At 41.0% G+C, this 27,033-nt stretch overlaps 1 protein-coding gene across 2 annotated transcripts in view; it reads left to right on the top strand.

Annotated features, from left to right (window-relative positions):
* Positions 1–27,033, top strand: part of FHIP1A (FHF complex subunit HOOK interacting protein 1A) — a 263,508-nt gene that overhangs the window by 156,401 nt on the left and 80,074 nt on the right. For both annotated transcript variants that reach the window (XM_024764045.1, XM_024764044.1), the window contains exons 3-4: positions 5,873–6,104; positions 17,020–17,646. In XM_024764045.1, coding sequence (XP_024619813.1) covers positions 6,000–6,104; positions 17,020–17,646 — 732 coding nt within the window. In that variant the 5' untranslated portion in view covers positions 5,873–5,999. The remainder of the gene's footprint in view (positions 1–5,872; positions 6,105–17,019; positions 17,647–27,033) is intronic.

The raw sequence follows: 27,033 nt of genomic DNA, 5'->3' as shown, positions 1-27,033 counted from the left end.
TGATGTGACAGGACGGTGCATACTACCAAGGTGATAGTGATTGATTGGGTTGTTGGGGAGACTTTGCCCAAGAGTGGTCCAGTTTTCACGTTTTGACAAATTACTCCATGTGTATAAGAGACTTTCCTGTTCAGGTACCATTCACTTGCTACAATTTTCAAAAGCTATAATTTCTACATTCCAAATCCTTGCCACTAGGGGTTTAGTTTCTTAAGCAGCCTTAAAAATTAAGTCCCATAACACATTTTAGGTATGTTTTGAATTTTAATTTTTCTTCTCCATTTATTCTGTTTACCAGTCTCTTGCATGGTACTCGGGTATGACCTAGTTGGCCGGCAGCTTATTTTAGTGAAATTAAGATGTAAAACATGGTGGAATTATTTTATGGCATTAAAAACAGTTTTCTGCAGTCTGGTTACTATTTTGAGGCATGCATTTATCAAAGCCTGAAACCATTTGGAATGCACAGGTTGCAAGAATTTTCTTTGTGTACACCCTCTGTGTTAACTGGTGACCTACAACTTGAGGGAACAAAACAAGGTGTACTTTACTGAGATGATGGATAGTGAACAATGAACGAGCGAGGGAGTCTTAGGACAAGGTCCAGGAGAGTCGGGGCTATTAGATGCTGGCTTTATTTCCAACAGCCCAGCATTGCCATGTGATACGACAGCAAGAGAGAAAAGGAAACTGGGCCAGAGGATTAGAGAACAGGGAGGATATAGTCTTAATAGGATTTTATTAGGCTCTAAGTAGAGGTTGTCTGAGGTAGTCTGACCCAAAATGAATTCCCCCCACTGCTGTTAGTTATAGTTGAGGGCACACGGTTCCCATCTCTTCAGGTTTTCCCAATATTTGAAGACTCTTCACCCTTAGATGGAATTTTACTTGATAAGCACATTTATTTACAGTAATAGACTCTTTATGTATTTAATAGCAGCCAATTCAGAGCCTTCCGAAGTGCATTCTGAAACAATGAGTTTTTCTACTGGCAGTTGCTCAGGAAAAAACAAACCAAACACAAATTATATTTGAGATGGTTGATTTCTGTGCTTTAGGTTCCTTAAGTGAAATATGCATTAATCGTGAAAGAATACAGGTAGAATCCTGTCTACAACTAGAATTCTTTCAAAGATTTTTGTACCATGGCCATTATCCTCCTTTAATGATTATCTGATTACCCCTCCCCAATTAGTATAACAGTTGCAAAAGAGTATGTAAAATGATGACTTTTGAGCTGGGAGAGACCTAAGAAATAATCATTTAGTCCTAAGTACTCCCCGAAGCGAGGTTCCAAACCAAGAGTCTCCTGCTGGTTAGAGCTGGAGCTAGAGTCCTGGGCCCTGTCTCCCAGTCAAAGCTTACGTCCCTGAGTAGGGACCTAAGTTTTCTGACTTCCATGCTTGGAGAACTGAGCTCAAAACTTTTAGCCCTGGTGCTTTGTTCCCCACTTTAAATCCACCTATCCTCTCTGACTGTCTCTAGAAACCAACCAGAGGAGTATCAGGAGGGAAGGAGAAGGAGAGGTAGGAAGGGAGCCTTTCCATCCAGTTCAAGATTTGGTGACTCACTATGAAAAGACTTGGCCGTGCTTCTCTTTTTTCTCTAGGCCTCTCCTAACTGTGCTCTTGACCTCGCCTTTCTCCTCCTCTTGCCCCATCAAAATCCCCCCCCTTTTTTTTTTCTTCGGTATCTTCAAATTCTCCATGTTCGTTGATTCCTTCTCATTAGACCTACAAATATGATCACCTTTCCCTACATAAAAATGTTCCCTTGGCTGTGTCTCCCTTAAGGTGGCCATCCACTTCTTTCCCTTCAGGATTTTTTATAGTCCATTATTAGAGGATATTATATTTAAGTATGTAAAAGAATTGAAGGATGGTATGAAATAATATATAATTAAATGCCAAAACATATACATTATAAGTCCAGCCTGATAGTGAAAGAGAGCTATATTAAAATATAGTCATTGGTAGTTCAGGAAAAAATGTGATTTTGACCCATTTACAGCTCTCCTAGGTATTGTAGTTTTTGAGAGGGTCTGAAATTAGATAAGATGTCTGTCTGGGAGGGAGGTAGAAGGGATTTTTACATTGGAAAGAGGTATGATCTAGATGACTAGAGTCTAGGCTTCTATGATTATATGGTACATTTTATAATTCTGTGATATGGAAGCATACGCTTGTGCTTTTTTCATCGTCAAGTAAAAGATATCATACACCTTCAAAAAAGGGCAAATAAAAATACAGGTAATTCTTATGTCAGTTATCTCTGTCTTCAACAATATTTAATAGAATTTTCCTCTCCTTATTGATGGAAAATATTTTTATATATAATATTAATGAGATATATAAATGTGACCACTCAGTAATGTCTTTGGAATTAATATAGTCGGTTCTGTCTTTGAAGTATAGAAACTGTGCTAATATCTCAGTGTACGTTCATACGTACATACATAATACATACATGTACTTTGATAGCTCATCTCTCCCCCGCAACACCAAAAACCTCAACAACCGTACCACAATACCACATGCAACCACTGTGGGAAGAGTTCTTTGGGTATTTTTTGTTGGTGGTGGTTTGTTTGAAGAAAGGAAAAAAATCACTTGTTAGGGGCTAAACAATTTCTAGAGCTTTCTCTCAAGCATGAAATTCGAGTTGATGTGCATGTGTGTATTTATGGCAAGAACAGGCTGCATGTGTGCCAAGAGCAGCAAGCTTTACCCTAACCATTCCCGACTTCAGGTGCCTTAGGCTGAAGAGAGCAGAGGGCAAGAAGCGGTGACATCCAGTGATGCCACATGCCATAAGCGCACGATCTAGCACCTGCAGCCTCTCCTACCTGCTCACAGCCTTTTGATTAGTATTGTCCTTCTGTTTTCTTCACTTGGGATTTTTAGCTGTTGTCTGAGAGTTAAGTAAAATGCTTGGAATTGGAAAAAGGAAAGGCTGATGATAACAGGAAAATGCAGAAATATGTTGAAAACCTTTGTGCTTGAGGAAATGGGTCCTTAAACATAGCTCATGAATATGGAGCCATCTCTTTCGTTTTCACACTGCCCTGGGGACATGCCAGTGCTTTACCACTTTAACCTGGGAACGAGAGAGAGAGTGGCTTCTGGGTGCTGAGGTGGTGTTTTCTTTGACAGGGTCTCCTGCAATAGCTTTTCGCTTCCCAAACGTGGCTTGCTGGACTTGCCTCCCCCTCTGCTTTCTCTCCCAGGTTCTCTCGATGTTGTGGTTTCTACATTCATGGCATATTTAGATTTTTCAGGCATCTGCTTCAAGAGTATGATTGGATAAGCATCAACCAAGATGTACTTTGCTCAGAGAAGATACAGATTCCTTAAGGGACTAGGGCTAGGGATTATAACCAGGAGCAAGGAGAATACAGTTTCTAGAAAGAACACTGGACTAGGAGTCCAGAGACATTTCTGTCTCCATCAAAACTGACTTGTAAGTTTTTGGCCTCGGCTAAGAAATTTATCCTGTCTGTACTGCGGTCTCACTGTCTGAAAAGACTGCATGTGAAGTCCCTTTGAGAACTAATGTGAAGGATCTTAGAGAGCATCTGTCTATTTTTGATTTAGAGGCAATTGGCATGATTTATGTTCCCTTCATACTTTTGAAGAAGAATCCGAGAATCCCAGAGCTGGAAGGCATCTCAGAGAGTCTTCTACTTTTTCAACCTCTGGGATAAACCCAAACACTCTGATTTTCTTCGTTATTATCATTACACCATCTGAATAAGAGACCTTGACATTTTCAAAGAAATGTAGTGTTTAGGACAACAAGGAAGTTGAATCAGAACTCGTTTTATCTCTTATCACTTAAAACAGGGTTGCACAATGAGATACCATCTAGAAGGGCTAGCCTGCGAACCAAAGTGAGGTCAAGAGAGTGGCGGGAGGATCACAGGCAGTGTGTGTGTGTGTGTGTGTGTGTGTGTGTGACTGGGAACACATACTCTGCGTGCATGGGCAGACACTCCTGATTTTTAAAACACCAGTTTGGCGCAGTGTAACATGCGTCTCAGTGGCAAAGGGCCATGTTGGTAATGGACAATGTCTTATTGGAAACAACACATCTGGGCTTCCCTGGTGGCGCAGTGGTTAAGAAGCCGCCTGCCAATGCAGGGGACATGGGGTCGAGCCCTGGTCCAGAAAGATCCCACATGCCGCAGAGCAACGAAGCCCATGCGCCACAACTACTGAGCCTGTGCTCTAGAGCCCGTGCTCCGCAACGAGAGGAACCACCGCAATGAGAAGCCCGTGCACCGCAAAGAAGAGTAGCCCCTGCTCGCCGCAACTAGAGAAAGCCTGTGTGCAGCAACGAAGACCCAACACAGCCATAAATAAATAAATAAATTTATTTTTTTTAAAAAAGAAAACAGCACATTTGTATTATTAAGAATTATATGTTGGGGAATTCACCAATTTACATAATAAAACATAGTCATGAAAGATACATGTAAACTGTTTCACTTACAATATCTATGCAGTCCTCATTCTAACAGGCTTCCCTCTTTCCACACACCTTAATCCCCCATCATTCTCCTTAAGAAATGTTTCTTTCCCCAAAATTATTAATTCTTACATGTTTTCTTTTCTTATGTACTAAAATGTATTATAAAGATCTTTTAATGTTGATTGGTAAGTCTTCTACGCCCCCAACAGAAGTACTTGTTTTGAATATTCCTTTAACTATTTTCCAGTGTTTAATTCCTCTTCCCACAAAGAACTTGATCAATAAGTCTAACCTGAATCATCACCTGAAGTCTCCTCTCTCACATTGTATTGTTTATAGAAGGAATAGTTGATCACTCTTCTCCTTGTAATACCCTTCATGTTAGTTACTCAGTTGAAAATATAGCCTCTTTTTTTTTTTTTTAATCTTTTGGTACTACAAGTCTGGAAATTTTATCATGGACTTTGTTTTCCAGTGCTCTGGTAATTATAATGTAATTACTTTTCTCTGAACTCCCTCTAGCCTGTACACTAAACAAATAACGTTTTGAACGGTCCCCAGTCCTTTTTTGGGCTGATGAATCTAAGATAATAATACCAGTATCTTAGTGCTTTTGTCAGGGAGTTAGCACCACACAACTGGATCACATTGCCTGTATACTCTGTGACCCCAGTATCTTTTTTTCTCCCCACTGGCCCTGTTGGGTCAGGCTTTCTTCATATTTTGTCCACATAACTCATTTTTCATCGATAAGTGCGCTGCTGCCTTGTCCTCACACGAAGTAAGCACTCTCTTGTTTCTGATGGATCATTTCTATATGATTTGTCTAGGTTACTTGGAATTCTCTTATTTTTCAGGAAAGCTGGAAACCTTAACTTAGGTTGTAGCCACGAAATGACTGAGAATGCTTTCAATACCATTATGACAGTCATTGATTAAAATAATTGGTATTATTGGACCCAGGAGTCTGGGTGCTGTGTTATAACTCCCCTAAGTTACATCAAGCCATTTATTTCAGTCACTATTAACTAACGATTTTCCTGTTTCTGGGTGTTTCTACACACCACTAACATTGCTATCATAGTTTATTGCTTCTGGAAACTAGATTTGAGTGATATAGAATAATAATCTAGGAGGTTGTGGTTGGTGATAGTGGACAGAATAAATCCAATAATCGTTTAATTTATTCATGTAGCTTTGGTAGCTTCATTATTTTATATATTTAGTAGCAAAGTGAGAGAAAACAGAAGAAAGGCTTTAGGTTGAGTATAAATGTCTATTTTGTTGATATTTTGCTCCGTGTTGGACTTTGAGAATGTCTGTGTTTTGACTTTAACTTAAGTCAGTGTCCTATTTAATATATGAATGTAATGGGATGCATTTTTTGTTATTCTCATTACAGGTTTCGAAGGTGACAATGAAATGTGAAGAAGTTACATTTCTACTGTGATACTTGAAAGTTAGTGACTGCTTACCAAATTTTCATGAAAATTAAATATGACTTAGAAGCATTTGGTTTTTGAAGGCTTATGATGTCATCGGTTGCGACAGAAGGCAAACTCCGGCAGGCTGTGAGCTTGCAGGGAGTTGACCCAGAAACATGCATGATTGTATTTAAAAACCACTGGGCGCAGGTAATGTATGAGTTCCACCTTCTCTGCTGGTTAGGTAGCCCTAGAGGCCTCTATTGCACTGAACCAGGGTTCCCAACCTGTGTGACAGGTGGGCTTCCAGAAAACATAGGGAGGAAACCCTTTCAGGTAGGAAGAAAAGCAAATTTCTCTGCTTGCATTCCTAGAATAGGTAGTTGGTTAAAAACCTTGGTTTTCATGAAAGCAATTAGGGGACATGCATATTCCTCAGATATTTTTATAAGAGTAGCAGTTGGCCTTCAAGTGACTTGTCCTTCACTTTGCAGTACACTTGACCATGAGTACATCCTCTTTCTTTCCCTCCTCCTTGCTGATTTCCATTCAGTCCTTAAACGCTACCAATACTAAAATACATATTTATTAAATATTTGCCAAGTGTTGTGCCAAATACATCAAATACCTTACATTTAATCTTCTCCGCAAACCAGTAAGGCAGTTGGTTTTAGGTTCCTCATTTTACAGATGAGGGAATGGAAAATTATAGAGGTTAAATAGCTTGCTTGAGATTATACGACTAGTGAGTTTCCAATCAAGTACTGAGACCTTGGTCCCATGACTCCAAGACCAGCGTATTTGACCTCTGTGCTCTAGCATTTTTCAGGCTGGTGGTCCCTATTCATTTAAAGAAAGAAGGTGCCTGGAAGTATCTGAATTCATTACAAAGCTGATTATAAAAGTTTTTTTGATTATTCATTTTGACTTCTCTGATCTGCTTGTATGGATAATTAAGGGTTGAATGGTCAGGAAACTTACCAGCTCGCCCCTTTCCTCAGGGAGTTTACAAGTAGTAAAATAAATAAAATTGGCATTCTTTACTACTTGTACAGCATTACACTCCCCACGTGAGCTGGTAAGTGGCTATTTATGTGACAGTTTTTTAATGACTACCCAGTTCCTTCCTGTGGCCGGAAACAGCCCATGGGTTAAAGCTCTGAGCCTGTAAATCACAGCAATTATAAGGGGACACAGTTTAGATCAAAAACAAAATCAGTTCTGCTTCTGGGTCATTTACATTTTGTGGCTTCTTGTCGGTATCCAGTGTAAAGCTTCCAAGATTTTCTTATGCATTTCCCCTTCTCTGACTTTTTACTGTTATAGTCTTCATGGGTTTGCTCTGGATATTAAGGGCACATCTGCTTTAGCAATGGGAAGAAAGTAATTCAGGAATTTTCCAGATAATTAGAGTAATTACCTTTGGCATTGTACCTTAGTGCTGACGCATACCACCCTCTGTTTAATGCAGAAAAATATTGAGTTGAGGGTAAGGATTACTTTGTCAGAGGGATTGGGGTTTAGTTTATTAAACACTTCCTTTCGTAAAGGGGGTACACTCTTGGTCTCATTATCGTTTCAGCCATTTCTTTAACTTTGGCCAAGTTTCTTACCCCTTTAGTCTTAATTTTTCCTTTTAAATAAATCTGGAAAATGCCCTCAGTCTCTCTGTAGTTCCAAAGGCTCTTGAGGGCCTTACTGTTACCTTTATGAATAAAAATACTGGTTGAAGAAATTCATGTCGATGTCAATGTGATTACAGTCGTCCCTTGGTATCTGTGAGGGATGGGTTCCAGGACACCAGCAGATACCAGAATCTGTGGATGCTCAAGTCCCTTATATAAAATGATATTTCCATATAACCTACGCACATCTGCACATCCTCCAAATCATCTCTAGATTACTTATAATATCTAATACAGGGTAAATACTATGTGAATAGTGTAAATGCGATGTAAGTGCTATGTAGATAATTGCCAGTGTGCAGCAAATTCAAGTTGTGCCCTTTGGAACTTTTTGAAATTTTTTTCCAAATATTTTCGATCCATGATTGGTTGAATCTGCAGGTGCAGAACCCGCGGATACGCAGGACCGACTGTATTGTTAAATGGAGATTTACTGAGCCCAAACTTCAACTACCTCACTGTGGGCGTCACAGGTGGGACGTAGAAATGTATAAGCCTTCCTTTGGGCTTTTAAGGAATGTATAAGCTAGTTTGGATGACAACGTGAGATACATTATTATAAAATGAATAATATTGATCACAGGAATTAAGTCAAGGGAAGGGACTGTTACAGATGGAAATGGCCTGTGAAATCCAGGAAGTGAGATTTTGTTAGCTTGACTGTGGGAAGAGAAGGATTTGATGACAGAAAGGAAAAGAACATTTTAGAGAAGGGGTATTAGGAACAAATGCTCAGCTGTGCCTTTTTTGGATGGTTAGAAATAAAAAAGGTGAGGAAGTCAGGGCAAGGCAGAGCTGTGGGGCTAAGTGTGAGGTAAGGAGTGAGACTTTCGGCTGATAGAAATAAGGGCTACTTATTGTTTTTGGAGTTTCATGCATTAGCGCTTTGCTGTGAGTTGTTCAGGCTGGGGGCGGATGAAGAGCAGTTGCAGAGGACTGGGAAATGAGCTACAATCTGACACAAACTTCTGTGACTAGTGTGACGTAGCCCCCGGGTTCCCCTGAGGCAACCCAAGAAAACTGTAAGGCTGGTAGGAAATGTGTAGACAGAACTGGGCGACAACATTCTATTTACCAAAGTGTTCCATTAGCTGGCAAGTACCGTGCTTTTTCAGATGTGAAGTTAGGGAAAATGAAGGCAACAAAAGTCAGTGGTGTCCAGAGTGCTTCTGTTTGTTAGGACACTTCAGTACAAATTCAGCATAATTAACATATATTCGGCAGGTTCTGTTCTACTGTTCACTAGGAGCTTCTACTTCAGACCTTGAGTGGTGGTCAAGGATACCCGCTTACCCACCTACACTTTGCAGTCTGTCAGGGACAGCTGGTTATACAGCCATCCATCATCCGAGGCACCATCTGAGGCAGTCCGAGATTCAGGGGGGGTCGCCAGGGGAGAGACCTTGAGTGACCCAGTGGTGCACTTGAGTTTCCAAACCGGTCCCTGGGTCCAGTGCTCTCATGTTATCCTCAGAATAGTTCTGTAGTGGACATCCAGGAATAGTTAACATTGGAGAATCCAGGCTCTAGGAAGTAGCCTCTGGCCTGTACGTCCTCTTGTCTTCTGAGGTGCCATCTTGTGCTGTAGTAGACAGAGCAACGAACCTAAAACCCAGATTCTGTCTGGGGCATTCCTGTAGTTGGACATTTCAGTGGCATCTGGCCACCTACAGGCCAGGATGGCAGATAGGGCTCTTTATGTCGTGGCCTCTTTCACTCCTTGTCTCTCATTTAGTCTCCAGAAATGCAAAATTACTTGGAGTTCCTAGCCACCCCCTCTCCTGGCAGCGCACCTCGTGCTGTTTCATGCCTCTCTGCCTTAGGGACTTCCTCTTCTTTCTGCCTAGAACATCCCTCCACCTGGTTAATGCAACTTTAGAAGAACTAGGAGACTTGGAAAACATATACTAATATTAAAACATTTGCTATAAATTGCTACCAGTAAGAACCTTAGACTTGCATTTAATGATCAGTGATCTTCAGAGGAGGGGGTCGGGGAGAGAAAGAGAATGTTTAATTTTTTTTTTTTTTTTTTTTTGCGGTACGCGGGCCTCTCACTGTTGTGGCCTCTCCCGTTGCGGAGCACAGGCTCCAGACGTGCAGGCTCAGCGGCCATGGCTCACGGGCCCAGCCGCTCCGCGGCATGTGGGATCTTCCCGGACCGGGGCACGAACCCATGTCCCCTGCATCGGCAGGCGGACTCTCAACCACTGCGCCACCAGGGAAGCCCCGAGAATGTTTAATTTTTATAGTAGTCTATAAGAACGGTTTATAGTCTAGTAGACTGTTGTTTTTATCTCTTGCCTTTGCTTCTTCTGAATGGAAGAGAGAGCAAGAAGTAAGAAGCATTGGTCCATCAGATAACAAACTGCCCAAGTATATTGCCATGTGAACTAACCCGCCACCACACACACACTAGGTATTCTTTTGTTGTTGTTGCTTTTTGTTTGTTTGTTTGTTTTAGCTGTGTTGGGTCTTCATTGCTGCGCATGGGCTTCCACTGCTGCGTTGTGGTGAGCAGGGGCTACTCTTCATTGCGGTGTGCAGGCTTCTCATTGCGGTGGCTTCTCTTGTTGTGGAGCACAGGCTCTACGCGCACGGGCTTCAGTAGCTGCAGCACACAGGCTCGGTAGTTGTGACACACGGGCTCTAGAGCGCAGGCTCAGTTGTGGCGCATAGGCTTAGTTACTCCGTGGCATGTGGGATCCTCCTGGACCAGGGACCAAACCCGTGTCCCCTGAATTGTCAGGTGGATTCTTAACCACTGCGCCACCAGGGAAGTCCCACACTAGGTATCCTTAATGGCACATTTTTACTTCGTGAAATTTCATGGCCCTTGTTCTATTCATTCTCTATCCTCTCCTTTCACATACCGAATCAGTATTAGTTATGTACTAAATGGTGTCTACTCTTAAAGCCAGGAGAACAGAGGTGAAAAAAAATCAATTGGAAATGCACATTTCTGTGTGCTTGTTAATGGCGCAAAGCTTCTCCTTACCACCCTCAGCCTCCAAATACAAGCTATTATACAATTTTTTGAGCTAAGAACATTTCAGAGTTCAGATAGAGTAATGGTGATGGATAAAGAAAAGCTAGTGGATTTAGTAGCCTTTTTCTTCTTGGAAGGGGACGGGGATGAGAAAAAACGGAATCATCTGGATTAAGTAAGTCAAGTGTCCTCCTACAATAATAAAAAATAGACAGTATGTCCTATGTATGGTAACCTGTATAGAGCTCCAAGTAGCCTGACTCCATTAAAAAAGCAAAGGGCACTTATACATGGCTTTGAGATCTGCATTCCAGTCTGTTCCCTGTGACACTCATTCCCTCACTGTCTTCATCTTCAGTCTTTTGGTCTGTGCCTTGTCATAGACTAAATGACAGAGAGAAATTACATGAAGTCTTTGAGAGATGAAAAGTTAGAAAATATTACAGAACTCTGATTAACCTTCTCAGTATCTTAGTAAAGTGGTGTTTGTTAACATTTAAAAAATGTGTGTCTCTCTTCTCAGCTTTTCAAGTAGCTCTAAACTTCACAGTAGAAAGTAAAGCAGAACAAAAGCTATGCTTCTTTAGAGGGCCAGGGCATGGAGTTGTGCCTCTATTAGACTCTAAAGTGGTTGAATATGTTGAGAAGTCAGAAGCTCTCCCACTGTATGCTCGGTGATAAGTCTGTTTTCACTGTGGTTGGAATTACAGGGTTCTCTGAAATATTATTACATATATCATTACTCTTTAGTCCCTCCCCTGATACTGAAATTAAAAAAAAATTTATATATACCTAACTTAAAGGTTAGGTTACTATGTTACTTTATTGATTGATGCTCCTACCATGTTTCTTTGTTAGAGTAATTACTAGACTACTTTGGTCCCAAGGAAGTATGGCATGTATAGTTTCTGCTTTATCAGGTTTAATTCCAGATGTAGACACATCTCTGTAGTTCAGGATTGGAGCTGACATTAACCAAGTTCTGCAAGTACACATATATTATTAGACTGTTATCTTAATACGAGAAGAAATGACTCTGTAAAGGTCTCCATGGGAATAGGTGTGTAAGAAATAACCCTAAATCGAAAGACACAGCTGCTAAGTAATAAACAGGAACTGGATGGAAACGTACTTTTGTTATAGTTAATTTGGTACATTAAGTGGAATTTGGCTTGATCACTAAATCCTGTCCTTCTTCTGTGTGATGGAAAATGTTGCTTAGGAACTTGGTTTTTTTCCACAATGCCACTTTAAATTAGCATTCCAAAGGATTTGGAAGTATGGGTTGTACTCACGTGACTTCCTTGAAGTAACTAGGCTGGAACCAAAGTAGTATAAATAGTCATCTACTAATATATGCATGTGTATAAGAAATAGAATGATAGTCAGATGGAGTCAAAGCTCCATCAGAGAAACACTTGTGTTTATCATGGAGAATAATAATTTGTTAGCTTGAGGTGTGATTATGTGATTTATGTATATCTTTCATTCTGAAAGCATTTGAACTTCCTATTTAGAATTTGTGAATATTTGAAATTCAGGCCCATTATCACTGAGTGGTGGGGGGCCATCATTGGAGCTAAGGATAGCAGTAGCTGATATTCCTTAATGAAAGAAATACACTATTTGTTCATCTTATTGATCTCCAATGATCCTCATATTTATAGGTCAAATGACTTTGAAGTTAGGTTAAAATTTAGCTGTATTGGTCAGGTGATAATTTGTATACCATTGTTCACACTATTGATTTTTTGTGTATTTTTTTCTTTTTCTTTATTTTTTGTGTATCTTTTTCTTTTTAGAGTCACAACATGTGATCTAGGCTCATGATCCATATATATATATATATATATATATACACACACACACACCAGCTTATATCTGTTAAAGTTTGTAGACTGATCCATATATATATATATATATATATATATATATATATATACACACACACACCAGCTTATATCTGTTAAAGTTTGTAGATCAACAAATGCCTAGCTGTGATTGCTCAACCATTTACAGTGCTGTATCTGATCTCAGCTGGCTTACATACTTAATGAGCGACTTAATGAGCGTGGGGTTTATCAGGGGTTGATCAGTTTGTTAAATGCTGTTTAGCCTAACGAAGGAAATTGTTTAGTAAAGGAAATATTTGCAAACTGTATTTTCCTACTTGTATCTCTCCAGCCACCATAATTGTGTTTTTTCCCCTTAACTGAATCCCTGAGCCTGAGAGTATATAGCTGAGAAGCAGCCAGAGCTGGGGAATCGGAGGGAAGGTTGAGAGTATAAGATAGAGGGTAATCAGAGGAGTGGGCCAGGCCTGGGGAAGCAGCATGAGATCATGGATCCATAGTAGATCCCAGCAAGCAGAAATCAGGGGCCCAGGAATATTGGACTTCGGTGGGAGTGATGTGAGAAGAGGACCCAAGGGAAAAAATAAGGAAAAATCGAGGTCACATCAGGAATCAGCTTACAGAAACTAAAAGAACTATGACACCACCTGGGCAGCTAACTTGGGACATCATAACAGAAGATCTTTGGCACTTCAATGCCAGTTGTGCTCTAGCCAAGAAGTTTCCTAGGCATTCCCTGTCAAGATGGGAACCAGGCCCAGGGTGTGGGCCCGGAGAGCCCACTTGTAAAAGCAGGTCATGGGTGTGCCTGCCTGGAAGGGAGAGGGAGGTGGCCTGGGAGGGTCCTGACACCTAAGGAGGGAGGTTAAGGACAAGTGGCAACACAGGCATAATCAGCACTTTGCTGAACGTTGTGTTTTCCATGACTCACAGGCCCTGGTGGTAACACACCCATCTTCTAGGCAGGAAAACCTCCAGGCCTGGGACGGGAATGAGTAAAGGGCTGTGTTCCAAATGATCGACAAACCTTCTATCTTGGTGGGTTATTACAGCTCTGTTTTCATGTTTCTCTGCCCATGAACCTGGAAGGCGGAGTAGAAGAGCTTCTATAAAGGGGGGTAGAGAGAGATGCTTCATTTTAAAAGCTGCTGAATAGTTTACATTCTGTATAAAAATCTCAGAATGAAATCTTTTTTAGGTTTTTCATAGCCACCGCCCTCCCCACCCCCACCAAAAGTAGGTCTTTTTGCAGAGGACTGCGTTTGAATAAGTAAGTGAAGATTAATTTATAAGAAAAATGTAGCTTGTGATCATGTAAATAGTTTTGGTCTACATTACATATATATATTTAGATATTTTATAAATATTTACAGGCATGCATATAGTATAAATACCTATGCATATGTAAAAATTTATATTGCTTAGGAATTTCTGAGAATTATTGTTAACTCCGTGTTTTGATCCTTTTCTTAGACATTAGTACAAAATTACTTTGTTTTTATTTATTAGATCAATTTACAGGAAAGAAGAACTAATTAACCTTAAAATCTCATTTGTATCTTTTCAGACTCACTTCTAGTCATACATCTATTTATCAATATATTTAGTTTTTAACTTAAATTATTTCTTGTATATATTGGCGTGTAATGATATGATTCACTTAGTGTTTATTTTTAATAGCTTTAGTGTATAGTGATGTAACATCGTGATTATAATTCTCTTATTCTTGACCGTTTGGGTCAATAATATTTTTATTTTTCATTACTGAAAATGTCATTGGCATGAACATTTTAAAACAAATTATTTTGTGTTGTTTCCTTTGGCATTTTCCCCAAAGTGAGATTAACAAGTCAAAGGGCAGGAACGACTTTATAGCTTCTGTTACATGTTGCCAGATTGTTTTCCAGAAAGACTGAGCTAATTTGCTGTGCCACTATCAATGTATAATGCACAGTCCCAATTTTAGATAGTTTAGACAGTCTGAGCACACATGACAAGTATAATTACATTTCTACCCCGAGGCCCAGCTGTGTAGATAGCTCTCATAAGTAAACTCAATATGTGGACTTTGAAATTATAGAACTGGTAAAATGTAGAGCTAATCTGTTCTTCAGAATGTGGAGCCTTGAAGTTGGGGCTTCGGGGCTGGAGAGCATGCTGTGTTGAGGTGGAGTCCCCTTTTGGACAAATGTGGTACTGCAGCCCCACGCTGTGAGATGTCAAGGCCAGAGCCAAGGGAAAGGAGCACAGTAGGTCCCAGCATTTCTGCCAGAGAGGTACTCAGGCCTGCGAGGAGTCGTGGAGGGCTTCTTGGAGGTTGGGGGATGGTGGGGGCACTCTGCAGTCCGCGCGCAGCCAAGGAGAGGGGATGGCCAGTGGGGAGACCCAGACCACCAGTCACTGAGCCGTGTACCTCCTGGGTAGTGGCTAACTGAGGGCTTCCTCGTTGACATTGTCAACTCAGGGGTGTTGGGGTGATGTTTTTCCTGACAGTATTTTTAATTTTATAATGGAAGTTGATGGAGATTACAGATTCTGTGGAAATCTACTCATTCATAAAGATATACTAGCCTAGTCTATAAAGGTTCCTTTTTTCTCCTTCTGCCAGGGGAAAAACGTAGACTTTTCCCTGAGAAGTAAATTTCCCTCATTGCTCATGAATGCTGACATAGCCTTGTACCTTTGCCAGCTTCCACAGTGACTTGCAAAAATTCTATAACCTAAATACCAGAACACGTAACAACATGTCCTAGAACTGGGCTGGGAGGGTATGGCAGAAGTTAAACATTCCACAGAACATGCAGTTCAGAAAGGCAAAAAGGAACAAGTTAAAAATGTTGATAAAATGTTTGATTTTTTAAAAATTAACATGTATATACACTTTAAAGGAAGTAAATTGAATGGATATTATCGTAGAAATTCCAAGTCATAAAGTTAAATGGAGGTTGAGATATAAAATTGTTTTAATTTTCAGGTCCGAAAGTAGAAATTAAGTATTGATGGGCAGAGAGAGTTAGGAAGTGTTCAAATGCCAGCAGTGGTAAGGGAGAGAAACACCTGGGCTGTCACATGAGATTTATTTACTTTTTACAGTTAATAGAGTTTTTCTTTTTTGGTGGTAAAAAAAATATATATATATGTATATATATAAAACAAAGTTTGCCATCTTCATCATTTTTAGGTGTATAATTCAATGGCATTAACTACATTCACAGTGTCGTGCAACCATCACCACTATTTCCAAAACTTTTTCATTACCCCAAATAGAAACCCTGTGCTTTAGGGCTTTATTTTGTAATTGGTTATCTCAATTTTTTTTTCTGGCTTAAAAAAAATGCACAATTCAAACTCTTTGTGCTTAACATTTCAACATACGCCGTATGTTCGGGGATTCTGCTAGGTACGTGTCACTTGTTCATCAGTTCATCCGCTTCCTTTCATCCTTCCTAATGATGCATGCTTGGTTGAAGAGGGTGCCAATCCAGGTAGAGGAGAGAAGGCTATTATTCTGTCAAGGGCATTGAGGAGCTGTGTCCCGCTGCTGAAATCTCCAAATCAACTCTATTTGTAGGAGAACACAGGTAGTCTTACTTATTTAGTGTATTTTAAAATTTAAAAGCACTATTATTATTATTTTTTTAATTAATTTATTTAATCTATTTATTTTTGGCTGCATTGGGTCTTTGTTGCTGCGTGTGGGCTTTCTCTAGTTGTGGCGAGTGGGGGCTACTCTTCGTTGTGTTGCGCGGGCTTCTCATTGCGGTGGCTTCTCTTGTTGCGGAGCACGGGCTTTAGGTGCGTGGGCTTCAGTAGTTGTGGCACACGGGCTCAGTAGTTGTGGCATGCGGGCTGTAGAGCACAGGCTGAGTAGTTGTGGCGCACGGGCTTTGTTGCTCTACGGCATGTGAGATCTTCCCGGACCAGGCCTCGAACCCGTGTCCCCTACATTGGCAGGAGGATTCTTAACCACTGCACCACCAGGGAAGTCCCTAAAAGCACTATTATATTCTTTTTTTTTTAACATCTTTATTGTAGTATAATTGCTTTACAATGGTGTCTTAGTTTCTGCTTTATAACAAAGTGAATTATATTCTTGACAGTTTAGAAAAAAATTTAAGAACTTGTCATTACTTCGGACACAAAAGCGATTACTGTTTTTCCATGTTTCTTTTCAGTCTTTTTTCACTTGCGTGTTTTTGACATAGTTGATAATGATGGATCTAACTATATACAAGTGACTTATTTTTTCATCTGGCATATCACTTACAGGTTTTTTATTTTTCATTTTGCTTAATAGTCTTCATAATAATAGGCCCAGGAATGCATGTAGCTTAATTTACATGACCATATTACTTTCTTTGACATTTAGGTTGCCAACATCTGTCACTATGAAAAATGAACAACTTCAGACATCTTCTTTCTGTAGTTTAACCCCTTCATTTTGTTCTCATGAGAGGGAGACACAGAATGCTCACATGCATCTTGTTGGGGGTCATGGCTCTTACATTTTCCATGAAGATTTGGTACGATTAGCAGTGGTGTGTTTTTGTAGTTATGATAAACATCAGATGGATGACACATGTTTAATTTGGTTTCAGGTTGTGAAAATCTTAGAGAAGCATGACCCCTTGAAGAACACCCAGGCAAAATATGGGTTCATCCCTCCAGATGAGGCCAGTGCTGTACAGAACTATGTAGAACACATGCTCTTTTTGCTGATTGAAGAGCAAGCCAGGGATGCTGCCATGGGGCCAATCCTGGAATTTGTGGTCTCTGAGAACATCATGGAAAAACTCTTCCTTTGGAGTCTGAGACGGGAATTTACTGATGAGACTAAAATGGAGCAGCTAAAGATGTATGAGATGTTGATCACCCAGTCCCACCAGCCTCTGCTGCATCACAAGCCCATCCTGAAGCCCCTGATGATGTTGCTGAGCTCTTGTTCAGGAACAACCACCCCCACCGTGGAGGGGAAGCTGGTTGTCCTGCTCAATCAGCTCTGTTCCATTCTTGCCAAAGATCCATCCATCCTGGAACTCTTCTTCCACACTAGCGAGGACCAAGGGGCTGCCAACTTCCTCATCTTCTCTCTTCTGATTCCCTTCATTCACCGGGAGGGGACTGTAGGCCAGCAGGCCCGGGATGCTTTGCTCTTCATCATGTCTCTCTCTGCTGAGAACGGCATGGTGGCCCATCACATCGTGGAGAACACCTACTTTTGTCCAGTAAGTCCTTGTTGGCCCATTTTCCACCCGCTTCTCTTCTCCTCTCCTGGGCTAATGACAAATACTTTTTTATTCCTTTCTTTTCAGCAGACTGTCCTTGGCACCTTCTGTAGAAAGATATTTAGAGGAAATCTTTTGGAGGGAGCAGAGGAATTTAAGTTGAGATGCCATTCGGCTGAGCAGTGTCAGCTGGAAATAAGCCAACAGAGGAAACTATGTGTTACTGTTTCTTGGTTCATTTCTGTTGGGTTACGAGCTGTTTTAGTTATTTCTAAGAGCATATCCTGAGCAGTTGGTAAAACCTGCTCTTCTTATATTCTTAGCTTTTCAGGTTGATTCTGTGCCAATGAGTCATGGCATATGGTCAGACCCCTCACAGCTGGTTTCACAAATTAATTTGTTTCACAGCAAGATAATGACCAAAATTGTAGATCCAAAGCACTGATTTTATTTTTTAAAAAAGGAATACATATTTACACTTTGAAGTAGCAAGAAGTGCTCTGTATAGTTTCTTTTTCTTTTCCTTTTAATGTTTATTTATTTAGGCTGTACCAGGTCTTCACTGCGGCACGCGGGATCTTTAGTTGTGGCATGCGGACTTCTTAGTTGCTGCATGCCTGCGGGATCTAGTTCCCTGGCCAGGGATGGAACCCGGGCCCCCTGCATTGGGAACAAGGAGTCTTACCACTGGACCACCAGGGAAGTCCCTGTATAGTTTCTTAATAGTTGGTTGGTGAGAAATAAAGGGTAAGGTCTTTTGGAGATGCCCGAGTAGCCAGGCCCAGTCATAGTCCTAGAAAATACTGGGAGCTGTCTGAGATTCTTAAGAAGCCTTAGGACTCTGATTATTTTTTGGTGTTATTTAAATGACAGATTTATAGATTTGTATCTTCTCTTGGTTTGTCAAATGTTGGGCCACAGCTATTTTTATTTTCCTAAATCAGTGAACATTTCCGGTTTATTTCCATTATCTGTTCTTTGTACCAGTCATCTCATTATGTTACTTTATAAACTGTATTGCCTTAAATATTCCTGATTCTGCTGGAATCGTGTGTTAAGACCATTAGTGAGTTTTATTAGAACAGGCCAGGCAACTTGCCATAAGTAGATCAGATTCATTGTTAATTAACACTCCGTGGGTAGTTCTTGACCAGGGTGAGGGCATTTAGAAGTGTACGTGGGGTGTGTTTGGTTGTCAAGGGACACGGGGTCGCCTGGGAGGGAGGTCAGCTGGCATTTAGTGTGCAGGGGCCAGGGATGCTTAATGTCCAGTAGCTTGTGGAACGGTCACGCACAGGAAAGAGCTGACCTGCCCCAGATGCTAATAGCAATCCTAGTGAGTAACATACTGTATTTTGCTTTGAGGTTCAAAAGCAGTAATCTTCTTTATACTACTGAGTCCTGTTTTCACTAATAGATCAGAGTCCCCTAGTGTGTGGTGAATATTTATTTCAGGGGAAACAAATGAGTAAAAATTTTGAAAAATAGAATTTCAATTAAGTTCAGGGTACCAGGTATCTCTTCTCTTCTGGCTTCTGATCAATGGAATAAGAAATTGCACAAAGATTGAGAATCAAATGGGAAGTGAAGAACTGATTCCATTCATCTGTGCCAACATATTAAATCTCCCTTCCTTATCTCCTTCAACAGAATTATAAACTAGATTATAAACTCTTTTATTTTTTATTTTTATTTTTTTTGCGGTACGCGGGCCTCTCACTGTTGTGGCCTCTCCCGTTGTGGAGCACAGGCTCCGAACGCGCAGGCTCAGCGGCCATGGCTCACGGGCCCAGCTGCTCTGCGGCATGTGGGATCTTCCCGGACCGGGGCACGAACCCGTGTCCCCTGCATTGGCAGGCGGACTCTCAACCACTGCACCACCAGGGAAGCCCCCTATAAACTCTTTTTAAAGAATATATCTTAAGGCAAAAATGTAACGTCTCACCCTGAATCTAAGCCTCTTTGGAATACATTGCTGTATTAGTTTTCTACTGCGCCTGTAACAAATTACCAAAAACTCTAGCGGCTTTAAACAACACAAATTATTATCTTACAGTAGTAGTGTCTTGTCGTAGGTTAGAAGTCCAGAAGGTCTCACTGGGCTAAAATCAGGATGTCGGCAGGTCTGTGCTCCTTTCTGGAGGCTCTTGTGTGAGTCCGTTTCCTTGCCTTCTCCAGCTTCTAGAGGCTGCCCACACCCCTTAGCTCATGGCCCCCTCCCCCATTTTCATAGTCAGCAGTACTGCGTCTCTCTGACCATCCTTCTGTAGTCACGTCTCCCTCTGACTCTGCTCTTCTGCCTGCCTCTCCCACTTTCACAAGGACATTGTGTTTACCTGGATCATCCAGGATTTAAAGATTTTAAAGATCATCTCTATTTAAAGATCAGCTGATTAGCACCCTTAATTCCATCTGCCACATTAATTTTCCTTTGCCATGGAACCTCATTTGTTCATAGGCTCAGGAACCAGCATATAGACAGGTCTGGGGGGACCATTATTCTGCCTACCACACTTGCCATATTCATTCAGTTTGGAGGGCTCTTGAAGAGATTTGATCAAGAACACAGCATGATCAAAATTCTTGTAGGAGTTTAATTTGACTATGTAAGTTTGGGAGTTGTGGAGGAAGCAGGGACACACATTAGGGTTGAGAAACAAGAGTGGCAGGAATGAGAACGTAAGAGAGGAGCTGGATCTGAGCAGTGATGTGGAGGCAGCAGCTCATTAAACAATGAGGCTTTTTTTGTACAGGGGCTCTGCAAAGGTTTGAGTTTGGGCTTACTTGAATTGTTTTGGGTAGTTCTGCTATTAAAGAAGGAGTGCAGGTATTAAAACAAATCATCAAAACACTTGCGTGGTTCACCTGTTCAGTATCTACATGTCAATTTTAAAAAGGTACCACTGAACTTCCCTGGTAGCGCAGTGGTTAAGAATCGGCCTGCCGATGCAGGGGACACGGGTTGAGCCCTGATCTGGGAAGATCCCACGTGCCGTGGAGCAGCTAAGCCTTGTGCCACAACTACTGAGCCTGCGCTCTAGAGCCCGCGAGCCACAACTACTGAGCCTGAGTGCCACAACAGCTGAAGCCCGTGCACCTAGAGCCTGTGCTCCTCAACAAGAGAAGCCACTGCAATGAGAAGCCCGCGCACCACAACAAAGAATAGCCCCCGCTCACCACAACTAGAGAAAGCCTGCACGCAGCAACGAAGACCCAATGCAGCCAAAAATTAAAATCAATCAATAAATAAATTTATTAAAAAAAAATAAAAAGGTACCATTCACAAAAGCATCATGATTTATCTTGAACAAATCTAACAAATATGTAAAAGGCCTTCACAAGGAAAGTTATACAACTTTATCGAAGGGCATAAAATAAGACAGAAGTAAATGGAAAGCCCTGCAGTTTGTAGGTATTGTGTAGAGGACATTTTTCTGCAAGTCAGTCCATAAAGTTAATGCAATTTATGTTTTACAACTTTTTATTATGGAAAAAAGCAAAATACAGAAAACTTGGAAGAATACTAAAATGAACACCATGTACACACCGTTTAAATTGAAAATTAATATTTGTCATACTTCTGTATATTTATCACCTATGCCCTTTATTTGTTTTGCTGTGCCATTTGAAATTAAATTATGGACATCAAGTATTTTAACATGGATCTCCTACAAATAAGGACATGCTCCTGCGTAATCACAATACCATTATTACACTAAGAAAATTACACCATAATTCCATAATATGATCTAATATCCAGTTTCCCAATTAGGCCCCAAGTGACTCGTTTCTTCATTTTGGCTGCATGGCACGGCATGTGGGATCTTAGTTCCCTGACCAGGGATGGAACCCCTGCTCCCCGCATTGGAAGCGTGGATTCTTAACCACACCCGGGTTCGATCCCTGGTCTGGGAACCAGATCCCGCATGCTGCAATTAAAGATCCTACACGCGGCAACAAAGATCCCGTGTGCCTCAACTAAGACCCGGAATGGCCAAATAAATTAATTAATTAAAAAAAAGCAAAAACACAGATTGGGAGAAGATATTTGCAACACACATAACTACAAGTGGTTGGTACCCAAAATATACAAAAATATTTGTAATACTACAAATTAATAAGAAAATGAGGAAACATGGGTGAAGGATATGAGCAGACGTTTCCCAAAAGACCTCAAACCTGATAAATATATGAAGATGTGCTCATCTTCTCTAGCGTCAGGGAAATACAAGTGAACCCACAATGAAACACCAGGTCATGGCATCAGAGTCGCTAACCATTAGACATCTGATAACACCAAGTGCTGTCAAGGGGGTGGAAAAACAGGAACTCTTGAGAATATAAATTGGTACAGTAACGCAGGAAAGCCATATGGCAATATTTAATGAAATTGAATATTTGCATACCATGTGATCCTGCATCTTCACTTCTAGATATCTGCCCTAAGGAAATCTGGCACGTTTACAAGGGTGCATGCACAAAGATATCGTATAGCATTGGGGTGCATGTATCTTTTCGAAATAGTGTTTTGTTTTCTTTGTATAAAAATGGAATGAAATTTTGCCATTTGAAACAGCGTGGATGGACCTGGAGGGTATTATGCTTAGGAAATAAATAAGAGAAAGACAAATATGTCTTCACTTATATGTGGAATCTAAAAAATAAAGCAAATGAAGAAATATGACAAAACAGGAAAAGACTCACAGGTACGAGAACAAACTCGTGGTTATCGGTGGGGAGAGGGGTTGGGGTCAGGGCAAAATAGGTGAAGGGTACAAACTACTAGGTATAACGTAAATAAGTTACAAGGATGTAATGTACAGCACAGGGAATATAGTCAATATTTTATAATAATTTTGAATGGAGTGTAATCTATAAAAATATCAAATTACTATGTTGAAACTAATAATATTGTAAGTCAGCTGTACTTCAATAAAAAAATGAATGAATCACATTTCACATTTATTAGCATGTAACTGCATCTATATGTGTGAACACCAGTAAACCTAAAAACAAAAAGCATAAAATCTAGAAACATAAAAAAGTAAGTAGCAAAAGGTTACATATAGTATGTTAATATTTACATAAAATTTACATGAAGTTTTAAGACGAAATCTTAGTGTATACTGGTTTTTGGATACCTATGAATACAGTAGAAGTACAAAAACAAGCACAGGAATAATAGATACTAAGTTCAGGACTGTGGTTACTTTTGGGGGCAAAGGAAGGAGGAGGGATGTAATGGGATTGGAGTAGGGTTTAGCTCTGTTAGTAATGTTTTATTTTTAAAATAATAAAGAGCACTCTGAAAAAATTATGGCAAAATATTAAAATCTTGTGGATGGTTTTCTATTCTTTTTTACATTTTTGTAATATTTCATATTTTACACATTTAAACATATTAGGACTAGAATGGAGCATTCTTTTAACATTTAGATTTCCACTTACTAAGTTATAGGCAGATTTCACTGAGTAGTTGTTGCTTTCATAAAAAAGTGTTTTAAAACACTGTACAGTTCATTAAAATTAGAGGAAAAACATCTCCAGCTGACCTTATTTGCCAGAATGGAACACAGAGCTTCCTTGTGCTAAGTTGCCCCTCAGGATAGATCCCATAATGTCATTTGTACCCAGGTTTCTATAATTACAACTGACAACATAATTAAAAAAAAAAAGACCTCTTTATGTTGAAGATAAAAGCATACTCTATTAACCATCCAGCTAAGGACCACAATTGACAAAAAGCTTTCTCTAATTAGTATGATTGTCAAAGTGTGTTAGCATCAGGCTTTGGGAAGAGTAATGACTCTTTCAGGAAGCTGGACCACTTTTGGAAACTTTTGTTCTGTGGTTGATAGGAAGAGCTTGCTGGTTCTGCTGCCTCTTGTCTCAAGCTGTATTTTCCCAAGAAAAGAAAGAGAATGAGGATACTCGAGGGAACTATTTAGTGCCGATGAATGGTTGAGGAGTATATGACCGTACTTCTTTTGATTTTTTTAAACGGAGTATTGATTAAGCCCTGTCACTTGTTACATATCGGCAAAAGTCGAAAACAGCCTATACATACATTAGGAAATGCAAATTGAAATAAGCAACCTTTTGGTACACAGCCGCAGGTAGAAAGTTATTTATCCCATATCTAAAATTTATGAGGCTCTTTATTTCGGCAAGTTGTCACATATGGTCCCCACCAGGTGTTTTGCTGCTAGCTTCAGACTAAAGCCATCTGCTTACGATCTTTTTGTTTTTGCTGAAATTAACTGGGTACTATTAGATGTTTAAAGTGAAAGGTCGACGGACCTTTCCAGATTGCTCACTGCTCTGTGCACATCATCTCTCTTCCCTCCGTCGGAAGCACTGCTGTGTGTAAACCATCATGCCTACCTCTTCATGTGCACGATTTCCTTCAATCCTTGCAGCAGCTCAGTGAAGAAACTGAACTTCCAGGGACTTTCTGCCTGTGAATGGCAGAGACAGGTTCAAAACCATGTTAGTCTGATACTGAAATCCATGGTCTCAACAATTACCATGCTATACTGCCGTCAGGGAAGTGGTTTGCTTTTTAAAATTGTCATCCTTGTGGTTTTATATGGTGATTTGTTTTTTTAAGACTCTTGAGAAAAGATAAATTAAAAATATTGGGTTATGGGACTTCCCTGGCGGTCCAGTGGTTAAGATTCCACACTCCCAACGCAGGGGGGCACGGGTTTGATCCCTGGTTGGAGAACTAAGACCCACATGCCTCACGGCGCGGCTAAAAAAAAAAAAAAAAGTTAATACTTAATCTGTTGGGAATAAATATAATGTTTTACAGTTACTTTTTTGTGGCCAGGATCAGTAAAAGGCTAAAAGAGTGGATGAGTATTTAAAATAAAATTCGCTCTTGAATGTCTATATATTCTTACATTTTTAAGTTAAAAATTAAACTTGAAAGTAAATAGATTGTGCCATCAAACTCTCGGAAGAATTACCTGCAAACCTGTTGTTGCCCCTCCTTTCCCCTCTTCCTGTTCCCACAGCACCACCTGCATCTCTTCCTGAAGTAATTGTCCTTCTTGCATTTATTGGTTGATTGGTGGTCTTCTCCATCTCACCCAGTCTGACTCGCTCAATGCTCTTTCCCCAGCACCGGCCTGACACGGTGCCTGGCCTGTCGTTGGTCTTCTAGAATTATATGTGGATTGGATGAAGGAATCTGAACTCTGAGCAAAGTCTTGGAAAGGATAAATATTTAGCAGTAAAGATTTGGAATCTTGCTCTTAAGCCCGTGTAGTCCTCTTTATTGTGCAGACTGTTTTCTTCTGTGTTTCTTCGTTACGCTGGAGACCATTGCAGAAACATTCTCTGGCTCTGCTTCCAGGGGCGAGCACATGGCAGGAGTGCGTGTCCAGCGGGCACACCGCACTGTCCTCCCGCACAGGCGGGCCGTGTTCGCATCTCAGCCATGCCCTTTTCAGAACACTCTTTTAAAAAAAAGTGAATATTAGGTATGTGTTATTTTTAATTACTGCCACTGATGTATGTAATTTGAAAATTAATGTTGCTGTAATTATACTGATAGACTGAATAGTTATTCCCAGCTTCTTAGTCAGACAAATTAAGCTGTCTTTATGAATTCTTTTTCAAAGCCTCAAAGTGGTTAAGGAATCGGGAGTATGCAGAATTAAAGCCTTTGTTCTGTGGTTAATTTAGCATGAGTTAGCAAATGTAATTGATTTTAAAAATGTGGCATCAAGATTAGATTTCCCTTCAAGGAGAACTTTTGGTCTCTGTTCTCTCTTGCCAGCGGTTTCTAATTTATAACAAACAGCTCACTTGGGGTCACATTCAAAACTGGAATTAAAGTGATTTGTTTGGGTTTGCTGACAAGGAGTTAAATGCTTTTAAATCAGGGACATTCTCCTCTGGGACCACAGATGCCCTGATTTTGAAAGAGATACGTGCATTATCTTGTCTACTATCGTATGTCCCGTACTTAACATAGTACCTGGCCTGACAGTGCTCACTGATTTTTTTTTTTTTTTAGATGAGTGAGTGAATGAACGAGTAAATCTAGGTCACTAGGAAATAGAACAGAGAAATGTATGTAACCTTTCTGTTTCTCCACTGTTGAGACGGTTCGTGTCTTTCTCTTGCTGCCCTCACACTCCACTGTGGGCTCATAGCCCCCATCCCCACCCCGCCCCCATCCCGCCCCTCCCCCATTTGCCCCCTGGCGGCGTCTGGTTTCTCTGCACCGAGACCTCCAGGTGACCAGTCCTCAGGCCCATCCTCTGTTGTTGACGGATGTGTTACTCAGGGGAAGTACTGCTAGCGTCTGACTGGGCAAGTCACCCACATCTGCCGTGTGGGCGAGAGTGAACACGTCAGGCCAGGTGAGATGGAGAAGAGGGCTGATAAATTAATAAACGCACGGAGGACAGTTGCTACACAGGGAGCTCCAGAGGGTGCTCTAGGATCAAGACGGGGGTGGAGCGGCAACAGTTTGTAGGTAATTTTTCCAAGTTCAGCATGCCGGGATCCACACCTCCTTTTTTCAAAATAAATTTATTTATATTTTATTTTTGGCTGTGTTGGGTCTTCGTTGCTGGGTGCGGGCTTTCTCTAGTTGCAGAGAGCAGGGGCTACTCTTCATTGTGGTGCGCAGGCTTCTCGTTGCGGTGGCTTCTCTTGTGTGGAGCTCGGGCTCTAGGCACGCGGGCCTCAGTAGCTGTGGCACTCGGGCTCAGTAGTTGTGGCTCATGGGCTCTAGAGTGCAGGCTCAGTAGTTGTGGCGCACGGGTTTAGTTGCTCCGCAGCATGTGGGACCTTCCCGGATCAGCACTCGAACCCGTGTCCCCCGCACTGGCTGGTGGATTCTTAACCACTGTGCCACCAGGGAAGTCCCTAAGGAGTATTTTTGATGTGGACCATTTTTAAAATCTTTATTGAGTTTGTTACAGTATTGCTTCTGTTTTATGTTTTGGTTTTCTTGGCCCCGAGGCATGTGGGATCCTAGCTCCCCGACCAGGGATCGAACCCGCACCCCCTGCACTGGAAGAAGTCTTAACCATTGGACTGCCAGGGAGGTCCTTATACCTCCTTCTGACTTTCTGTGTCTGACACAAGGCACTATGGATTATTTTGTTATAGCTCATGGTCTAAACCTCCCTTCCCTTCTCTCTCTGGTCTGCATAGCTTGGGGTCTCATCACCATGTGGACAGCTCCAGGGCTCCATCTCTAGTCCAGATCCCTCTCGTAGGCATCAGACCCACACACTGTCTGCTGGACTCTCCACTGGGCTCCAGCTCTGTATTCTGTCCTACAGAACCCTGCAGGATCTGGCTCCAGCGTACCCGCCAGGCTCCTCCCATCTCTGACTATATGCTCCAGTAATACTGCACTTC

The sequence above is a fragment of the Neophocaena asiaeorientalis genome, unplaced genomic scaffold (assembly GCF_003031525.2).
Source record: "Neophocaena asiaeorientalis asiaeorientalis breed wild unplaced genomic scaffold, Neophocaena_asiaeorientalis_V1.1 scaffold594, whole genome shotgun sequence".
Classification (NCBI taxonomy): domain Eukaryota; kingdom Metazoa; phylum Chordata; class Mammalia; order Artiodactyla; family Phocoenidae; genus Neophocaena; species Neophocaena asiaeorientalis.
This window is presented reverse-complemented; position numbering and strand designations above follow the sequence as displayed.